The sequence below is a fragment of the Bubalus bubalis genome, chromosome 10, assembly GCF_019923935.1.
Source record: "Bubalus bubalis isolate 160015118507 breed Murrah chromosome 10, NDDB_SH_1, whole genome shotgun sequence".
Taxonomy (NCBI): domain Eukaryota; kingdom Metazoa; phylum Chordata; class Mammalia; order Artiodactyla; family Bovidae; genus Bubalus; species Bubalus bubalis.
In genome coordinates this window covers 95,024,396-95,041,776 of record NC_059166.1, presented here as the reverse complement: position 1 = coordinate 95,041,776, position 17,381 = coordinate 95,024,396, and the positions used below count along the sequence as shown (strand labels likewise).

Genomic DNA, 17,381 nt, shown 5'->3' with positions numbered 1-17,381 from the left:
GTGCAGAGCCCAGGGGTTCCAGAGCTGCTTTGGGACCACTAGTAGAAGAGCCTGATTCCTGACATAGCTAGCTGCAAAGTCTGTGGTGTTCTGAAGCTTGTTTCAGCCTAGTGATGAGTGGTGTCAGGTCCCAGGGCAGCTGGCTGAGTGGCCCAAGGTGTCTCAAAGCTGATGATGGCCATCTGGCGAGTGGAGCTGAATCCCAGGGTGTCCTGTTACTGGCACCTGCCTACTGGTAGGTGAGGCTGGCACTGAGTCTAGAGCAGGCTGGATGGTAGGTCCAGGCCATAGGTTTCTGGCTACAGGACCCTGGACATCCCAGGTCCAGTGTGTGCACACTAGTGTGTGAACTGGATCCTCAGTTCCCTGGTAGGCAGGGATGTATCCAGGGGCATCTGTGTGGGCTCAGGTTAAGACCAAGGAGTCTTATTTTCCTTCCCCATCACCTGTCCCTCTCTACTTGGCCTTTTGACTTTATTTCCTCACTGCTTCTCTCTTTGGTTCTATAAAAAAACCTGGCATTCAGACCCCCAACAGATGGTTTATTGTGTGACATTAGTCTGCTGTCTTCTCAGTTTTCTGAATCAAGTCTTATTCCTTGCCTTGACAACAACAACAACAAAATCTAAGGAGTCTTAAGGCAGCCTGCTTCCTGATGAGCTCTGTCCTCACCCAGTTAGGTGCTTGTTCTAAGACATCCAGCACTGGCACCTACACATCATTGAGTTAGTGTGGGTCTGGGCTCTAGGGCTAATAAGCTAGAGAGGATTCCAAAGCTGTACTTACCAGCACCAGTGTCCACGTGGTAGAATGAGCTCCCCATAATTGCTGCTGCTGGTGTCTGTGTCACCAGGATGAGGTCTACCTGCCTCCTTATTCTCTGAGAGACTCCCGAAGATCAGCAGGTGGGTCTGCTCCAGGCTCCTTTCAAATTACTGCTTCTATCCTGGGTACTAAATCATGTGAGTCTTTGTGTGTGCCCTTTAAGTGCAGAGTCTCTATTTTCCACAGCCTTCTGGGTCTCCTGAAGGTGATCCCCTCCAGCCTTCAAAGCCAAATATTTTAGGGGCTCATCTTTCCAGTGCAGGACCCCAGGGCTGGGGATCCCAGTGTGGGGCTTGGATCCCTTGCCTCTTTGGAGAACTTCTGCAGTTGTATCTATTCTCCCCTTTGTGGGTTGCCCACCTCGGGGTATAAGATTTGACTGTACATCGTCTCCATTCTCCATTCCACCTACCTGTCATTGTGGTTCCTTCTTTATATCTTTAGTTGTAGAAGATAACTAAAACTTCTGTTAGTTTTCATTGGTAGATGTTGTATAAATAGTTGTGATTCTGGTGTATCTAGGAAAGCAGATAAGTTCAGGGTCTTCCTACTTCACCATCTTGGCCCAGGAAGAACTTGCTTTTCTTTTCTTGCAGATAAAAATAATAATTTTTATCGTCTTAAAAAGCAAAGAGCAAAAGAATATATAAAGAAGAGAATAAAAATCAGCCTGGTGGCACAAAGCAGAGATAACTATTAATACTACTGCTGCTACTACTATTACTACTTTACAGACAGAGAGTAATGTGCGATGCATTTAGGGCGGAATGAGTTCTTTCTACACACAGCATATTCTCTTATTTTTAAACACTTTACAAATTATACACATCACATCAGGTCAGATCAGATCAGTCGCTCAGTCATGTCCGACTCTTTGTGACCCCATGAATCGCAGCACACCAGGCCTCCCTGTCCATCACCAACTCCCGGAGTTCACTCAGACTCACGTCCATCGAGTCAGTGATGCCATCCAGCCATCTCATCCTCTGTCGTCCCCTTCTCCTCTAGCGCCCAATCCCTCCCAGCATCAGAGTCTTTTCCAATGAGTCAACTCTTCGCATGAGGTGGCCAAAGTACTGGAGTTTCAGCTTTAGCATCATTCCTTCCAAAGAAATCCCTGGGCTGATCTCCTTTAGAATGGACTGGTTGGATCTCCTTGCAGTCCAAGGGACTCTCAAGAGTCTTCTCCAACACCACAGTTCAAAAGCATCAATTCTTCAGCGCTCAGCCTTCTTGACAGTACAACTCTCACATCCATACATGACCACAGGAAAAACCATAGCCTTGACTAGACGGACCTTTGTTGGCAAAGTAATGTCTCTGCGTTTGAATATGCAATCTAGGTTGGTCATAACTTTCCTTCTAAGGAGTAAGCGTCTTTTAATTTCATGGCTGCAGTCACCATCTGCAGTGATTTTGGAGCCCAGAAAAATAAAGTCTGACACTGTTTCCCCTGTTTCCCCATCTATTTCCCATGAAGTGATGGGACTGGATGCCATGATCTTCGTTTTCTGAATGTTGAGCTTTAAGCCAACTTTTTCAATCTCCACTTTCACCTTCATCAAGAGGCTTTTGAGTTCCTCTTCACTTTCTGCCATAAGGGTGGTGTCATCTGCATATCCAAGGTTATTGATATTTCTCCTGGCAATCTTGATTCCAGCTTGTGTTTCTTCCAGTCCAGCGTTTCTCATGATGTACTCTGCATATAAGTTAAATAAACAGGGTGACAATATACAGCCTTGACAAACTCCTTTTCCTATTTGGAACCAGTCTGTTGTTCCATGTCCAGTTCTAACTGTTGCTTCCTGACCTGCATACAAATTTCTCAAGAGGCAGATCAGGTGGTCTGGTATTCCCATCTCTTGAAGAATTTTCCACAGTTTATTGTGATCCACACAGTCAAAGGCTTTGGCATAGTCAATAAAGCAGAAATAGATGTTTTTCTGGAATTCTCTTGCTTTTTCCATGATCCAGCGGATGTTTGCAATTTGATCTCTGGTTCCTCTGCCTTTTCTAAAACCAGCTTGAACATTAGGAAGTTCACGGTTCACATATTGCTGAAGCGTGGCTTGGAGAATTTTGAGCATTACTTTACTAGCGTGTGAGATGAATGCAATTGTGCAGTGGTTTGAGCATTCTTTGGCATTGCCTTTCTTTGGGATTGGAATGAAAACTGACCTTTCCCAGTCATACATGTTTATTTAAAAATTGGGAAACATTGAAGAATATGCTGAAGAAAATAAAATTGCCCATAGTCATAGAATGCATAGATTATTTACTTGTATTTTTCTGATTTGTTTGCTTTCATTAGTTCTTCTGAGACTCATAGGTAGATTTAGCCACAGGTAGATAGGTGGATGGTTAGGTAGACAGACTTTAAAAAAATTTTTTTTTTAATTATACCATAGATATGCAGCATGCATACTCAGGCGCTCAGTTGCATCTGACTCTTTGTGACCCTCTGGACTGTACCCTGCCAGGCTCTTCTGTCCATGGAATTTTCCAGGCAAAAACACTGGAGTGGGTTGCTATTTCCTCCAACAGGCAATTTCCCAACCCAGAGGTTGAACCCACATTTCTTGCATCTGCTGCCTTGGCAGGCGAATTCTTTACCACTGTGCCACCTGGGAAGCCCACCATAGATATGCAGGGTATACCAATAAAAGCATATACCTTTCAGATAGTAATCAACAAAAATACAGGCAACTATGAGATGTGTCATGAACAATGTTAGTGGCCATTATGAACACTTGTCGGAGAAGGCAATGGCAACCCACTCCAGTACTCTTGCCTGGAAAATCCCATGGACAGAGGAGCCTGGTAGGATGCAGTCCATGGGTCGCTAAGAGTTGGATATGACTGAGCGACTTCACTTTTACTTTTCACTTTCATGCACTGGAGAAGGAAATGGCAACCCACTCCAGTGTTCTTGCCTGGAGAATCCCAGGGACAGGGGAGCCTGGTGGGCTGCCGTCTCTGGGGTCGCACAGAGTTGGAAGCGACTGAAGTAACTTAGCATAGCATAGCATAGCATGAACACTTGTAGCTTTACAGTAATAAAAACAGGTATTCATTAACATTTATTCACTAAATTTGTTAAATAATCTTTTTCTATCATAAGAGCTTTCCTATAGTATAAACTAAAATTCATAAACATGATTGTAATGGTTGGAGCATATACCATTATATCTCTATGCTGTAATTTACCCAGTTCCCTATTACTGGACATTTAGAATGTTTCTCTTTTTACTACTATGAATAGCACTGCACTCTACATCTTAGTGCTTAAAACTTTTCATCTCTGTTTATTTTCTTGGGATTCATTCTTAGCAGTAAAATCACTGGTCCCAATGAAATGAACATATTTAAGACCCTTTTTATATATTACCAAATTGCCCTCCTGAAAGTTCTTTGTTGCTTATAGAAAAAAAAATAATAATCCTTGTTCTATTTATACACTTTAATCATTTTTATGCAGCTTTTATTTGAACCTTTAAACTTCTTTTTGGTTTTAGGACTCAGAATTGTTTTTTAATAAATGTTTCTTTCAAGGGATTAGAAAAGTAATCATGTTGTTATAAATACCAAAACAATGTAACTCTTTTATTTTCTCTTAGTATAGATCTTCAGATTTAACATTTTTCACGGTATAAATTGTTTCTTTCTAGGGTGAACCAGGAGAGAAAGGAGATCCAGGTTTGTCAGGCATTAATGGACAAGATGTAAGCCTAACTTTCTTTTTTCTAGCATAGTGTTTACATTTGGCCACTGAAATATGCTTATTGTCTAATGCTACTGAGTCTTGACTATCCTTGGAAGAACTAGCTACAATTATTCAATTATTGCAAAGTAGGAATCAAGGTAGTTGTTTTGTGTGTGTGTGTGTGTGTGTGTGTGTGTGTGTGTGGCTCAGTAGAGGCCCAGTTTTTTTTGTTTTTTTTTTTGTTTTGAAGGCCACAGACTTTATTGATTTAAAAAGCTTTACAAGGACAGTGACTGTTCTGCCAAAAAGAGGGAAAATAGCATAAAACAGACCAGGGAATAGCGGGGAGGGCTGTGTGATTGTTGGTCAATTTCTGGTGCTAAAGAAAATTGAAGGCCTTCTCCGGGAATGACTGAAGGACACATGTGGTGCCAATGCCAAGCAGGCCCGATATTTTTACTGCCGAAAGTGCCAGGTAGTTCCCTGGTTTTATACACCTCTTATTATACTCATTCTTCATGGTCCTTTCTTCCTTGATATTCTGGCTTCCATTTCTTCTCTCTTCCTTTCTCGGTCTTTTTTCTTTTTACATATATGCTGCTGTGACCTGTGTTATGACCCAGGCTCCACTTTGCATCTTACCCCCAGTCTCTGCCTGCTGACGGGTCTGTTGAGGTCATATCTCAGGGATGAAAAGAAAAAAAGGAGGGGACCCTGTGTATCTGTGTCACTCCCCCTCCATTGCACCTGTTCCCCAATCTCAGGGCTCCTGTCCTAGGTAACGTCAAGTCCTCCCACCTGCCCCCTCACCCCAAGGCAATTATCCCCTCGGAACTTCACTTGTATTCTCATGATGGAATTTAGAGGGTAGATTAAATCTTGATTTTCCTCTAAATGTAGATTACTCTCCTTTCAGGCCATAAGATTCACCATTTACTGTAGATATACTCCTTATTAAGGCAAGTATCCACAATGAGAATTATTTCTTTTCCCATGGTTTCCCTTCTTCACTTCATAAAAATGTTTTAAGAAAGTTCTGAAGGGCCATACTACTTACCTTTTGGACAGAGGAATAGGGAATAAGCTAGATTGGGTTCCCTAATGCCCAGATGTTGTAAAATCCATCTGGTCTGCAGCACAGAGGGAAGGGAGGCTCAACACTGTAATCCTGGGGCCTGTGAACAAAGACCTGGAGGGTTTGTTGTTATTGTTCAGTTCCCACTTCGTGTCTGTTCTTTGTGACCCTATGGCCTGCAGCAGGCCAGGCTTCCCTGTCCTTCACTGTCTCCCAAGAGACACTGTCTCGTGTCTATTGAGTCAGTGATGCCATCCAACCATCTCATCCTCTGTCATCTCCTTCTCCTTTTGCCTTCAGTCTTTCCCAGCATCAGGGTCTTTTCCAGTGAGTCAACTCTTCATATCAGGTGACCCCAATTGGAGCTTCAGCATCAGTCCTTCCAATGAATATTCAAGGTTGATTTCCTTTAAGATTGATTTGTTTAATCTCCCACTGTCCAAGGGACTCTCAAAGAGTCTTCTCCAGCACCACAATTCAAAAGCATCATTTCTTCAGTGTTCAGTCTTCTTTGTGGTCCAACTCTCACATCCATACATGACTCCTGGAAAAACCATACCTTTGACTATACAGACCTTTGTCAGCAAAGTGAAGTCTCTGCTTTTTAATCTTCTGTCTAGACTTGTCATAATTTTCCTTCCCCTGGAGGGGGAGGGGTCCAAAGAGAACTATCCCAGAAGCTAACCCGACTAATTGACCCAAGCTTGAGTCTCTGGACCCCACAGATTTCTTTCTCTTACTTCCTAAGAAGCCCTATTTGCACCTTTAATATGACATGCTTCTTGTTCCTATCTTCTTAAAAGGATTTTTCTCCACCAGAAAGAGGGAGTTAGCACCAGTGTCTTGGAGCAAGGGGAGTCTGCATCTCTCTGCCTCTTTACAGCACAGTAGGCTGCTGGATGGCCATTGGCCATTGGCCCCTGCAGGTAATAGAGCTACTAATTCCCCACTGCCCTGTCACTGGCGATACCTGGTGTAGTGGTCAGAGTTCTACGGTGGGAAGCAGAGCTGAATGTGTGCCCAGTTCTGTCACCTGTCGAGAAAATCACTTCTCAGAGCCTGTTGGGTTCTGAAGTCCCCATCACTGCAATGTCCTCTCATCTAATACAAAGAGATCATTAAGACTGGTTAGGATTAGAGTCTTGAAAAGTACGATGGAATTTGAAGCCTTCATTCGGGCTTTTGGGACTCCAGTTGCATGTAGGGAAAACACAGTGAGAGTCCATCCAGCTGGAGCTGGGCATGGACAGTGCTCTGTGTGTGGAGGTTTGCCCTCCCTCCTCTGAAGGGGGGCATGTGGATCATGCTGTGTTCACATGAAGATTCCTTTTGCAGTGTGTTCTACAAAATGGACAGAAATGAAGCTTTTGCCTGTGGCTCTGTTCTTTCTATCATGTTCTTTATGAGAACAAAGACCATTTCTTGGAATTGCTCAGTTCAGTTCAGTCACTCGGTCTTATCCGACTCTTTGTGACCGCATGAATCGCAGCACGCCAGGCCTCCCTGTCCATCACCAGCTCCCGGAGTTCTCTCAGACTCACGTCCATCGAGTCAGTGATGCCATCCAGATATCTCATCCTCTGTCATCCCCTTCTCCTCCTGTTAGTACTTAGTAAATGTTTGGAGTGAAAAAGGAGTAGTTGTTAGCTAAATTTTCATATTAAAAATTAAGATATTATTATAATAGCCTAAAATACAAGTAATTAGAACCTAAACCAGGGAAACAGATGGAAGAGAGGGCACAGTGATATTGCAGAGGTTGAATATATGCAATTTGGTGCTTGGCTGCAGCAAAAAATAGCCCAAGGTTTCGACCATTCATTATGGAAGGATGTTATCTTCTGATAAACATAGGAGTGTTGAGAGAGATTAACTCCACTTGCAAAAGGTAACCAAGCTACATGTATGGTGGCTCCCTGGAATACAGGAGCAAAACAAAGATTTCTAGACGTTTGTTAAGATAGCATTAGAGTAGAAATAGAGAAAGAATTTATCCAAACACTCAAAACTGAGAGGAGGTTTGAGCAAGTGAAGCCTGAAATATATTCATGTTAACTTAAGAGATTTGGAAATTTTTTTTATGGGATCTGAAAGTAAGGTGATTTGACTTTTCAGAATTAATCAGTTGTACACACATATTTTCATGCTTTCTACTTGTTCAGATCTAAAACAGTCTTGCTGAGAGAGCTCCTGGCCTTGTGGGCAGTGTGACCTTTCCTCTTTGACAATGATCTGGGAAGAGTCCTTCACATACCCCCACCCACAAGTGTGTTATTCCTTCAGCGCTATCACTGCCTCTTATAGGTCATTAGGTACATTATAAAGCACGACAAAGCATATTTGCTCACTTGGTTACTTAATTAACACATAGTTGATATCATTTTCTTTTCCTTAATTTTGCAAAAGGTATTCAAGAGTCATGACTAAGGAGGGATAAGAAAAAGTAATGACAGTTCTCTTTTTCCCTTCTATTACAAAACCACTTTGCTGTTGTTCAGTTACTCAGACATGTCCAGCTCTTTGCAGTCCCATGGCAAAGAGGTCCCATGGCAAAGCACCAGGCCTCCTGTCCTTCACTATCTCCCAGAGTTTGCTGAAACTCATGTCCATGGAGTTGGTGCTGCCATCCAACCATCTCATCCTCTGTCACCCCCTTCTCCTCCTGCCCTCAAGAGCATCAGGCTCTTTTCCAATGTATTGGCCCTTTGCATTCAGTGGCCAAAATATTGAAGCTTCAGCTTCAACACCAGTCTTTCCAATGAATACTCAGGGTTGATTTCCTTTAGGATTGACTGGTTTGATCTCTTTGATATCCAAGAGACACTCAAGAGCCTTTTCCAACTCCACAGTTCAAAAGAACCAATTCTTCAGTGCTCAGCTTTATAGTCCAACTCTCACATCCATACAAGACTGCTGGAAAAAGCATAGCTTTGACTATACAGACCTTTGTCAGCAAAGTGGTATCTCTGATATTTAATATACTATCTAGCTGTGCCCTAGCTTTTCTTCCAAGGAGCAAGTGTCCTTTAATTCCATAGCTGCAGTCACCATCCACAGTGATTTTGGAGCCAAAGAAAATAAATTCTGTCACTGTTTCCACTATTTGCCCATCTATTTGCCATGAAGTGGTGGGACTGGTTGCCATGTTTTTAGTTTTTTGAATGTTGAGTAGGGGTAAAGAATCATATGCTGTTATTTATTCCATTGGTGGTGGTGGTGGTGGTTTTAAATATTGCCACCATCGCCCTAATACCAAAACCTGACAAAGATCCCACAAAAAAAGAAAACTACAGGCCAATATCACTGATGAACATAGATGCAAAAATCCTTAACAAAATTCTAGCAATCAGAATCCAACAACACATTAAAAAGATCATATACCATGACCAAGTGGGCTTTATCCCAGGGATGCAAGCATTCTTCAATATCCACAAATCAATCAATGTAATACACCACATTAACAAATTGACAAATAAAAACCATATGATTATCTCAGTAGATGCAGAGAAAGCCTTTGACAAAATTCAACATCCATTTATGATAAAAACTCTCCAGAAAGCAGGAATAGAAGGAACATACCTCAACAAAATCAAAGCTGTATATGACAAACCCACAGCAAACATTATCCTCAATGGTGAAAAATTGAAAGCATTTCCTCTAAAGTCAGGAACAAGACAAGGGTGCCCACTTTCACCATTACTATTCAACATAGTTTTGGAAGTTTTGGCCACAGCAATCAGAGCAGAAAAAGAAATACAAGGAATCCAAATTGGAAAAGAAGAAGTAAAGCTCTCACTATTTGCAGATGACATGATCCTCTACATAGAAAACCCTAAAGACTCCACCAGAAAATTACTAGAACTAATCAATGACTATAGTAAAGTTGCAGGATATAAAATCAACACACAGAAATCACTTGCATTCCTATACACTAATAATGAGAAAACAGAAATAGAAATTAAGGAAACAATTCCATTCACCATTGCAACGGAAAGAATAAAATACTTAGGAATATATCTACCTGAAGAAACTAAAGACCTATATATAGAAAACTGTAAAACACTGGTGAAAGAAAACAGGACACTAACAGATGGAGAAATATACCATGTTCGTGGATTGGAAGAATCAATATAGTGAAAATGAGTATACTACCCAAAGCAATTTATAGATTCAATGCAATCCCTATTAAGCTACCAAAAGTATTCTTCACAGAGCTAGAACAAATAATTTCACAATTTGTATGGAAATACAAAAAACCTCGAATAGCCAAAGTGATCTTGAGAAAGAAGAATGGAACTGGAGGAATCAACCTACCTGACTTCAGGCTCTACTACAAAGCCACAGTTATCAAGACAGTATGGTACTGGCACAAAGACAGAAATATAGATCAATGGAACAAAATAGAAAGCCCAGAGATAAATCCACACACATATGGACACCTTATCTTTGACAAAGGAGGCAAGAATATACAATGGATTAAAGACAATCTCTTTAACAAGTGGTGCTGGGAAATCTGGTCAACCACTTGTAAAAGAATGAAACTAGAACACTTTCTAACACCATACACAAAAATAAACTCAAAATGGATTAAAGATCTCAATGTAAGACCAGAAACTATAAAACTCCTAGAGGAGAACATAGGCAAAACACTCTCTGACATACATCACAGCAGGATCCTCTATGACCCACCTCCCAGAATATTGGAAATAAAAACAAAAATAAACAAATGGGACTTAATTAACCTTAAAAGCTTCTGCACATCAAAGGAAACTATTAGCAAGGTGAAAAGACAGCCTTCAGCATGGGAGAAGATAATAGCAAATGAAGCAACTGACAAACAACTAATCTCAAAAATATACAAGCAACTCCTACAGCTCAACTCCAGAAAAACAAATGACCCAATCAAAAAATGGGCCAAAGAACTAAATAGACATTTCTCCAAAGAAGACATACAGATGGCTAGCAAACACATGAAAAGATGCTCAACATCACTCATTATCAGAGAAATGCAAATCAAAACCACTATGAGGTACCATTTCACACCAGTCAGAATGGCTGTGATCCAAAAGTCTACAAATAATAAATGCTGGAGAGGGTGTGGAGAAAAGGGAACCCTCTTATACTGTTGGTGGGAATGCAGACTAGTACAGCCACTATGGAGAACAGTGTGGAGATTCCTTAAAAAACTGGAAATAGAACTGCCTTATGATCCAGCAATCCCACTGCTGGGCATACACACTGAGGAAACCAGAAGGGATAGAGACATGTGTACCCCAATGTTCATCGCAGCACTGTTTATAATAGCCAGGACATGGAAGCAACCTAGATGTCCATCAGCAGATGAATGGATAAGAAAGCTGTGGTACATATACACAATGGAGTATTACTCAGCCATTAAAAAGAATATATTTGAATCAGTTCTAATGAGGTGGATGAAACTGGAGCCTATTATACAGAGTGAAGTAAGCCAGAAAGAAAAACACCAATACAGTATACTAACTCATATATATGGAATTTAGAAAGATGGTAACAATAACCCTGTGTACGAGACAGCAAAAGAGACACTGATGTATAGAACAGTCTTATGGACTCTGTGGGAGAGGGAGAGGGTGGGAAGATTTGGGAGAAAGGCATTGAAACATGTAAAATATCATGTATGAAACGAGTTGCCAGTCCAGGTTCGATGCACGATGCTGGATGCTTGGGGCTGGTGCACTGGGACGACCCAGAGTTGGTATGGACGATACCAGAGATGGTATGGGGAGGGAGGAGGGAGGAGGGTTCAGGATGGGGAACACATGTATACCTGTGGCGGATTCATTTTGATATTTGGCAAAACTAATACAATTATGTAAAGTTTAAAAATAAAATAAAATTAAAAAAAAATATTGTGCCATACTTCAAAAACTGGTTTCATGAGGAATTTTAAATTCAATCCTTACCTCAATTTTATGGCTACAAAATGCAGGAGCTAAGAGTATCCCTATCTTTAGAGTAAAGAAATAGAGCTTAGGAAAGTAAGAAATTTTCTTTTAGAAAATGGTAAAGTGAGTCTTTACCCCTGTTTGACCGAAAAGTCTATTTCCCCGCTAAGTCACACCACATTTCTCATTGTCTATTTTTCAATGCTAAAATAAACTGACTCCACAAACCAAAATCACTCAGCATTTAAGACAGTTCACTCTGCCTTCAATAAGTGTAGATACACATTCTTAGGGAATGAAAGGCATTAGAAGAGCTATCTCGGTCTGTACTGAAGTCAAGCCATGATGGAGATCATAATTTCAGGAATATTCTGTTGGAACACAGACTCAATACGTCAGCTCACTGCAGCTACTTAATACCTCAGAGAAAATTAAAAGAATTTAACATTCCCATGAAATGAATTCAGAGCCTTTTGATGGTCTTTATTCTTATATATTAAACATATGTTGATGTACCTTTTGGTAATAATTTCTTCTGTGCCAGCTTTCCCACATAGTGGACAAGCTCACTTTGGAAAATGTAAACCTCCTTTAAAGGGAAGTATGCAGCAGTTCAGCTTTCTTAATGGGACACTCTTGCATGTTGGTCAAGATGGTACTCTGCCTCATGGGACTGTCTTGCAAAAGCAGAATGTATAGCATCCTTCATGTTCAGCAGTAACAACTCTTAGTCATTAGGGCAAAAAATTGCTTTAATATCTTTCTCAGTGCATTCTTGACTGTGTGTATGTGAGAGAGAGAGAGAAATTTGATTGATCCTCATGGTACTGGGATATTGGGCTCATATTTACCTTATAGTTTAAATAATGCATATCAAACATTGAAATTGTCAAAATTTTGAGTTGCTAAAATTTAGCCTTCAAAATATAAGACCTTGACTTTTCACACATTCTAGTTTATAATTAAATGATTTTGACTGTGACCTACCATGAGATATGTTCAACATTGGCATCTGAGTACACACTTGAGGGAGCATCTCATAAAGTTAATGTGATCCTTGAAACCAACAATCTGGGCTCAAATTCCAGCTCTGCCACTGCCCACCTGGTGTACTAATTAGCACATTCTTCATTCTCTATGTGCCTATTTCTTCATTTGCACAATGGAATAATAATATTAAAAGCACTTAACTCAGTTTTTTGTTTTTTAGGATTAAAGGGGTCATCAAACATAAAGCATTTAAGTCAGAGTCTTGCATACAGAAGAGCTATATAAACATTTGCTATTATTAGAAACTGAGTTAGAAAACACATTTTATCTAATAGATATAGAGATAGATAGATCTTTTCATTTATTGTGGAGTTATATAATCTTGGAAAAGTGAATTTCAATCATTCAGTTTTGTCTCTTCCTCTGCAACTTTATTATTGTCTTTCAAACAACTCTTATCAGAATTATAGCATCTGATGTTTCTAAAATTGTCACATTAATCTCCTTACACCAATGCAATCTGTGTACTGAATACAAAAATGTTGGAATCACAAAGCTGCAATATTGGCTGCCGACAGCTGGTACCATTGCTAGGGAAAAAGCAGCAGTCAATAGAGGATGAGGAAAATGATGAATAGATGGGTAAATGTTTTTAACAAATACCATTACTTTGTATCAAATGATCTTTAAAGATGCTACATACTGTTAGTAAGCAGCTCTTGCCATGAAAATTAATTCATAGTCTACCTGCTTTTATAACTCTAGTTGTGATGCTGGCCTTCAGCTTTCATTGTGCATTTAAATTTTTTATTGAAATATGGTTGATTTGCAATGCTTTCTCAGTTTTAGGTATCCAGTAAAGTGATTCAGATATATATTATTTTTTAGATTCATTTCCATTATAGGTTATCACAAGATACTGAGTGGAGTTCCCCGTGCTATACAGTAGGCCCTTGTTGGTTATCTATTCATATATTTTAATCCCAAACTTTTAATTCATCCCTCCACCCCTTCTCCTTTGGTAACCATGTTTGTTTTCTATGTCTGCGAGTCTCTGAATCTGTCTGTTTTGTAAGTAAGTTCATCTTGCATTTGGATAAGAGTACCTGCCTCTCGTAACATATGGAGCCCACTACTGTGCTTTTGAATATCTTTATATACAAACATTTTATAGAGAACAGTGGTAATAGATGCCTGTCTTATTCATTATTAAATTCAGAGTCTGTTTCATTCGATTCTGTATGCTTTATGGTGAGTGCTATGTCTTTTTTCCTCCAATACTGAATAGCCATTGATAGCAACTCTAGTGTCACATGAGGAGAAAAATCACACTTGAGAAAAGCATGACTGATCTGCTTCTTAGAGTCTGGTATGATGCCATGACCTTAACAACATGCTGCATGAGCTCCATGGACGCACTTCAGTGGCCAATGACAAAAGTAGAGGCTTGATGAGTGCAGTACTTCCCAATTGCATTTTATTCTATGTGAGTTAAAGGACAGTTGTTACATGTCCATCAAACTGACTACAAAACTGGACAGAACAATTAAGTATCCCTTGGAATTCAGCTTGAAAAGCACAAGCAACATTAATCAAGTACCTTAGATGTGCCAAGTATTTTTAAACAGATGAGTGTCAGAACAACTTTTCAAGACAGATATTATCTTTTATTGAAGTACAGTTGATTCACAATGTTCTATTAATTACTGCTGTACAAAGTGATCAGTTATATGCATACATACATTCTTTTTTATATATATTCTTTTCCCTTATGGTTTATCATAAAAATATAGTTCTCTGTGTATATAGTAAAACCTTGTTTTTTATCCATTCTCTATATAAAAAGCTTATATCTGCTAACCCCCCCTCCTCCAGCCGCCTCTCCATTGGCCACCACCAGTCTGTCCTCTATGTCTGTGATTCTGTTTCATGGGTAGGTTTATTTGTGTCATATTTTAGGTTTCACATATAAGTGACATCATACGGTAGTGGTCTTTCTGTTTTGGACTTAACTACACTCAGTGTGACGATCTCTATATCCATCCATATTGCTGCACATGGCCTTATTTCATTCTTTTTTATGACTGAGGAGTCTTCCATTATATATATGTACCACATCTTATCCATTCATCTGTCGATGGACATTTAGATTGTTTCCATAAAGACAACTATTACTTATACCTATTTTATGGGGCTTCCCTGGTGGCTCAGACGGTAAACCGTCTGCCTGCAATGCAGGAGACCCAGGTTTTATAGGGAAACTTAAATAACTTACTTGAAAAAAATGCATGAATCCTTTATTGACTCTTCTGAACACTCCACATGTCTGAAGTCATGAGCATCTCCAGGAGAGTTAAGCATCTCCGGGACCTGCCCCCTTCACGCCTGCTGGCACATTTATCATAGCCCTCAGTGTTTACGTCTGCCTGTGGCTGGTTGCTTTATTACCACACCTTGTCCCTGACCATAGACAGCATATTAAAAAGCAGAGACATTACTTTGCCAACAAAGGTCCGTCTAGTCAAGGCTATGGTTTTTCCAGTGGTCATGTATGGATGTGAGGGTTGGACTATAAAGAAAGCTGAGCACCGAAGAATTGATGCTTTTGAACTGTGGTGTTGGAGAAGACTCTTGAGAGTCCCTTGGATTGCATGGAGATCCAACCAGTCCATTCTAAAGGAGATCAGTCCTGAATATTCATCATTGGAAGGACTGATGTTGAAGCTGAAGCTCCAATATTTTGGCCACCTGATGCAAAGAACTGACTCATTTGAAAAGACCCTGATGCCAGGAGGGATTGAGGGCAGGAGGAGAAGGGGATGACAGAGGATGAGATGGTTGGGTGGCATCACCGACTCAACGGACATGGGTTTGGGTGGACTCCGGGAGTTGATGATGGATGGGGAGGCCTGACGTACTGTGGTTCATGGGGTCATAACTGAACTGTCCCTGACCATAGATGATTGAACCAGAGATAGTTCAAGTACTTGCTTGATGCATCAACAAGTAAGTCCCTTCTCCAGAAGTTGCAATTACAGTTGGTCTGTCAGGTAGGAATGTTGAAAATATTTAATGTACTAGTTTATACTTCAAATAGTATTTTTGTAATGTGTAACATATATGATGATTATGAATTGTAGAATGTACTCAGAACTCAACATAATGCCATGCCCACTCCAGAGTTAATCATTTTCCTGAATATTGTTTCATAATAATTTCTTCCTACTCATCTGTTCATGGTAATACAGGGCTCTGTCTCACATGTGTATAGATGTTCCATAATATTTGTTGCAGAAATGAATATTCACTGTCTTTCTCAGCTATTTCTTTCTTCATGTCCTCCCCCCCCCACCCCGCTGATGATGTTCTACCAACATGAAGAGAAGAGATCCCTCTTTAGTATACTTCTCAGCTTAGTAAACAGCCCAGCCTCCTAGCCAGTTCTGAAGCCAAGTACAAACCAGCCTCAGTCCCTCCTTTCCCAGGGCCCACCTCCAGCATTTCTACAACTCCATTCCCACTTCTGGCCATCTTGTTCTCTTGTCTGCAAAGCTGTGAGAGCCCCTTTCTGCTTCTGCTCTTGCTGCCTGCAATCTATTTTCATGTTGTAGCCAGAACTCTCTTTTTTGGGAAACACCGTCAAACCCTAAATGCCTTCCCCTTGCTCTTAGATCAAAACCCTGCCTTCTCTCCACAGCCTACAGTTCTCTATGTGCCATGACCCCTGACTACCCTTGAGTTCACGTCCCACTCCTCACCTCCTCACTTGCTAATGACACTCCTTCCATCCGGGGGCTGTTGTGCTTGCTGGTCCCTTAACCTCCCCCAACACTGTTTCCCAGGACCGGTGCAAGGCTGGATCCTATACAACGCTCCCTCTACACAGAGCCCATTTCCAGCTGCTACCCTCACTGCCCTGCACTCAGCACACTCAGCCTGTGGACCTGGTCACTGTCAGTCACCCTCCTCGACACCATGAATTCCGCTGCAGCAGGAAATCTGACTTTGCTAAGGGAAAAATTATTCTGACACTTTCTAAAATGGTGAAAAAGTAGTGAAAGTGTTAGTCGCTCACTTGTATCTGACTCTTTGCAGCCCCATGGACTGTAGCCCGCCAGGCTCCTCTGTCCATGGAATTCCCTAAAAAAGAATATTGGAGTAGGTTGCCATTTCCTTTTGCAGGGGATCTTCCCAACCCAAGGATCGAACCTGGGTCTCCTGCATTGCAGGTAGATTGTTTACTCTCTGAGCCACCAGAGAAGCCCTAAAATGGTAAAGATGAGTTTTTAGTCAAGATTATCACAATACGAGTATTACAGTAGGGAAGAGAGATTGGCCTCAATTCTGAATACAGCAAGGATGAGTGGGGATTTATAGCCAAGGAATAGAGAGAGGTGGTCATTGAATGGAATATTGCCAAGAACAGACATCAAGGCTGGGGGATTCTCTCTAAATTAAGTTAACAAGATTCTTGCTAAAACTGGGCCAGACAGGCCATTGATGGACAGGGGCCAGGGTTGAGGCCTAGTCAAGGAGAGGACTCAGAGGAACCTGACTCAGATTTGCTTAATGAGAGTCTTTTTGAACTTCTTGTTCTTTTTTTAATGTCTCTAAATAACACTATCTAATATAAATAAAATATATAGTATATAATATTATGTGTATATAATAGATTTTAAATATAATTTCAAGACAAATATAAATATGCTATACTTTCTCATAGCCACATTTTAGAAAGTAAAAAGAAGCAGGTGAAAAGAATTTTAATAATATATCTTATTTAATCTCATATGTACATTATCTTTTCAATACATAAAAGTGAAAGTGAAATCACTCAGTCGTGTACAGCTTTTTGCGACCCCAT

General features: G+C 40.5%; 1 protein-coding gene across 1 annotated transcript in view; it reads left to right on the top strand.

Annotated features, from left to right (window-relative positions):
• COL19A1 (collagen type XIX alpha 1 chain) overlaps positions 1-17,381 on the top strand; it is a 448,270-nt gene that overhangs the window by 202,161 nt on the left and 228,728 nt on the right. Inside the window, exon 13 of the mRNA XM_045161980.1 lies at positions 4,494-4,547. Coding sequence (XP_045017915.1) covers positions 4,494-4,547 — 54 coding nt within the window. The remainder of the gene's footprint in view (positions 1-4,493; positions 4,548-17,381) is intronic.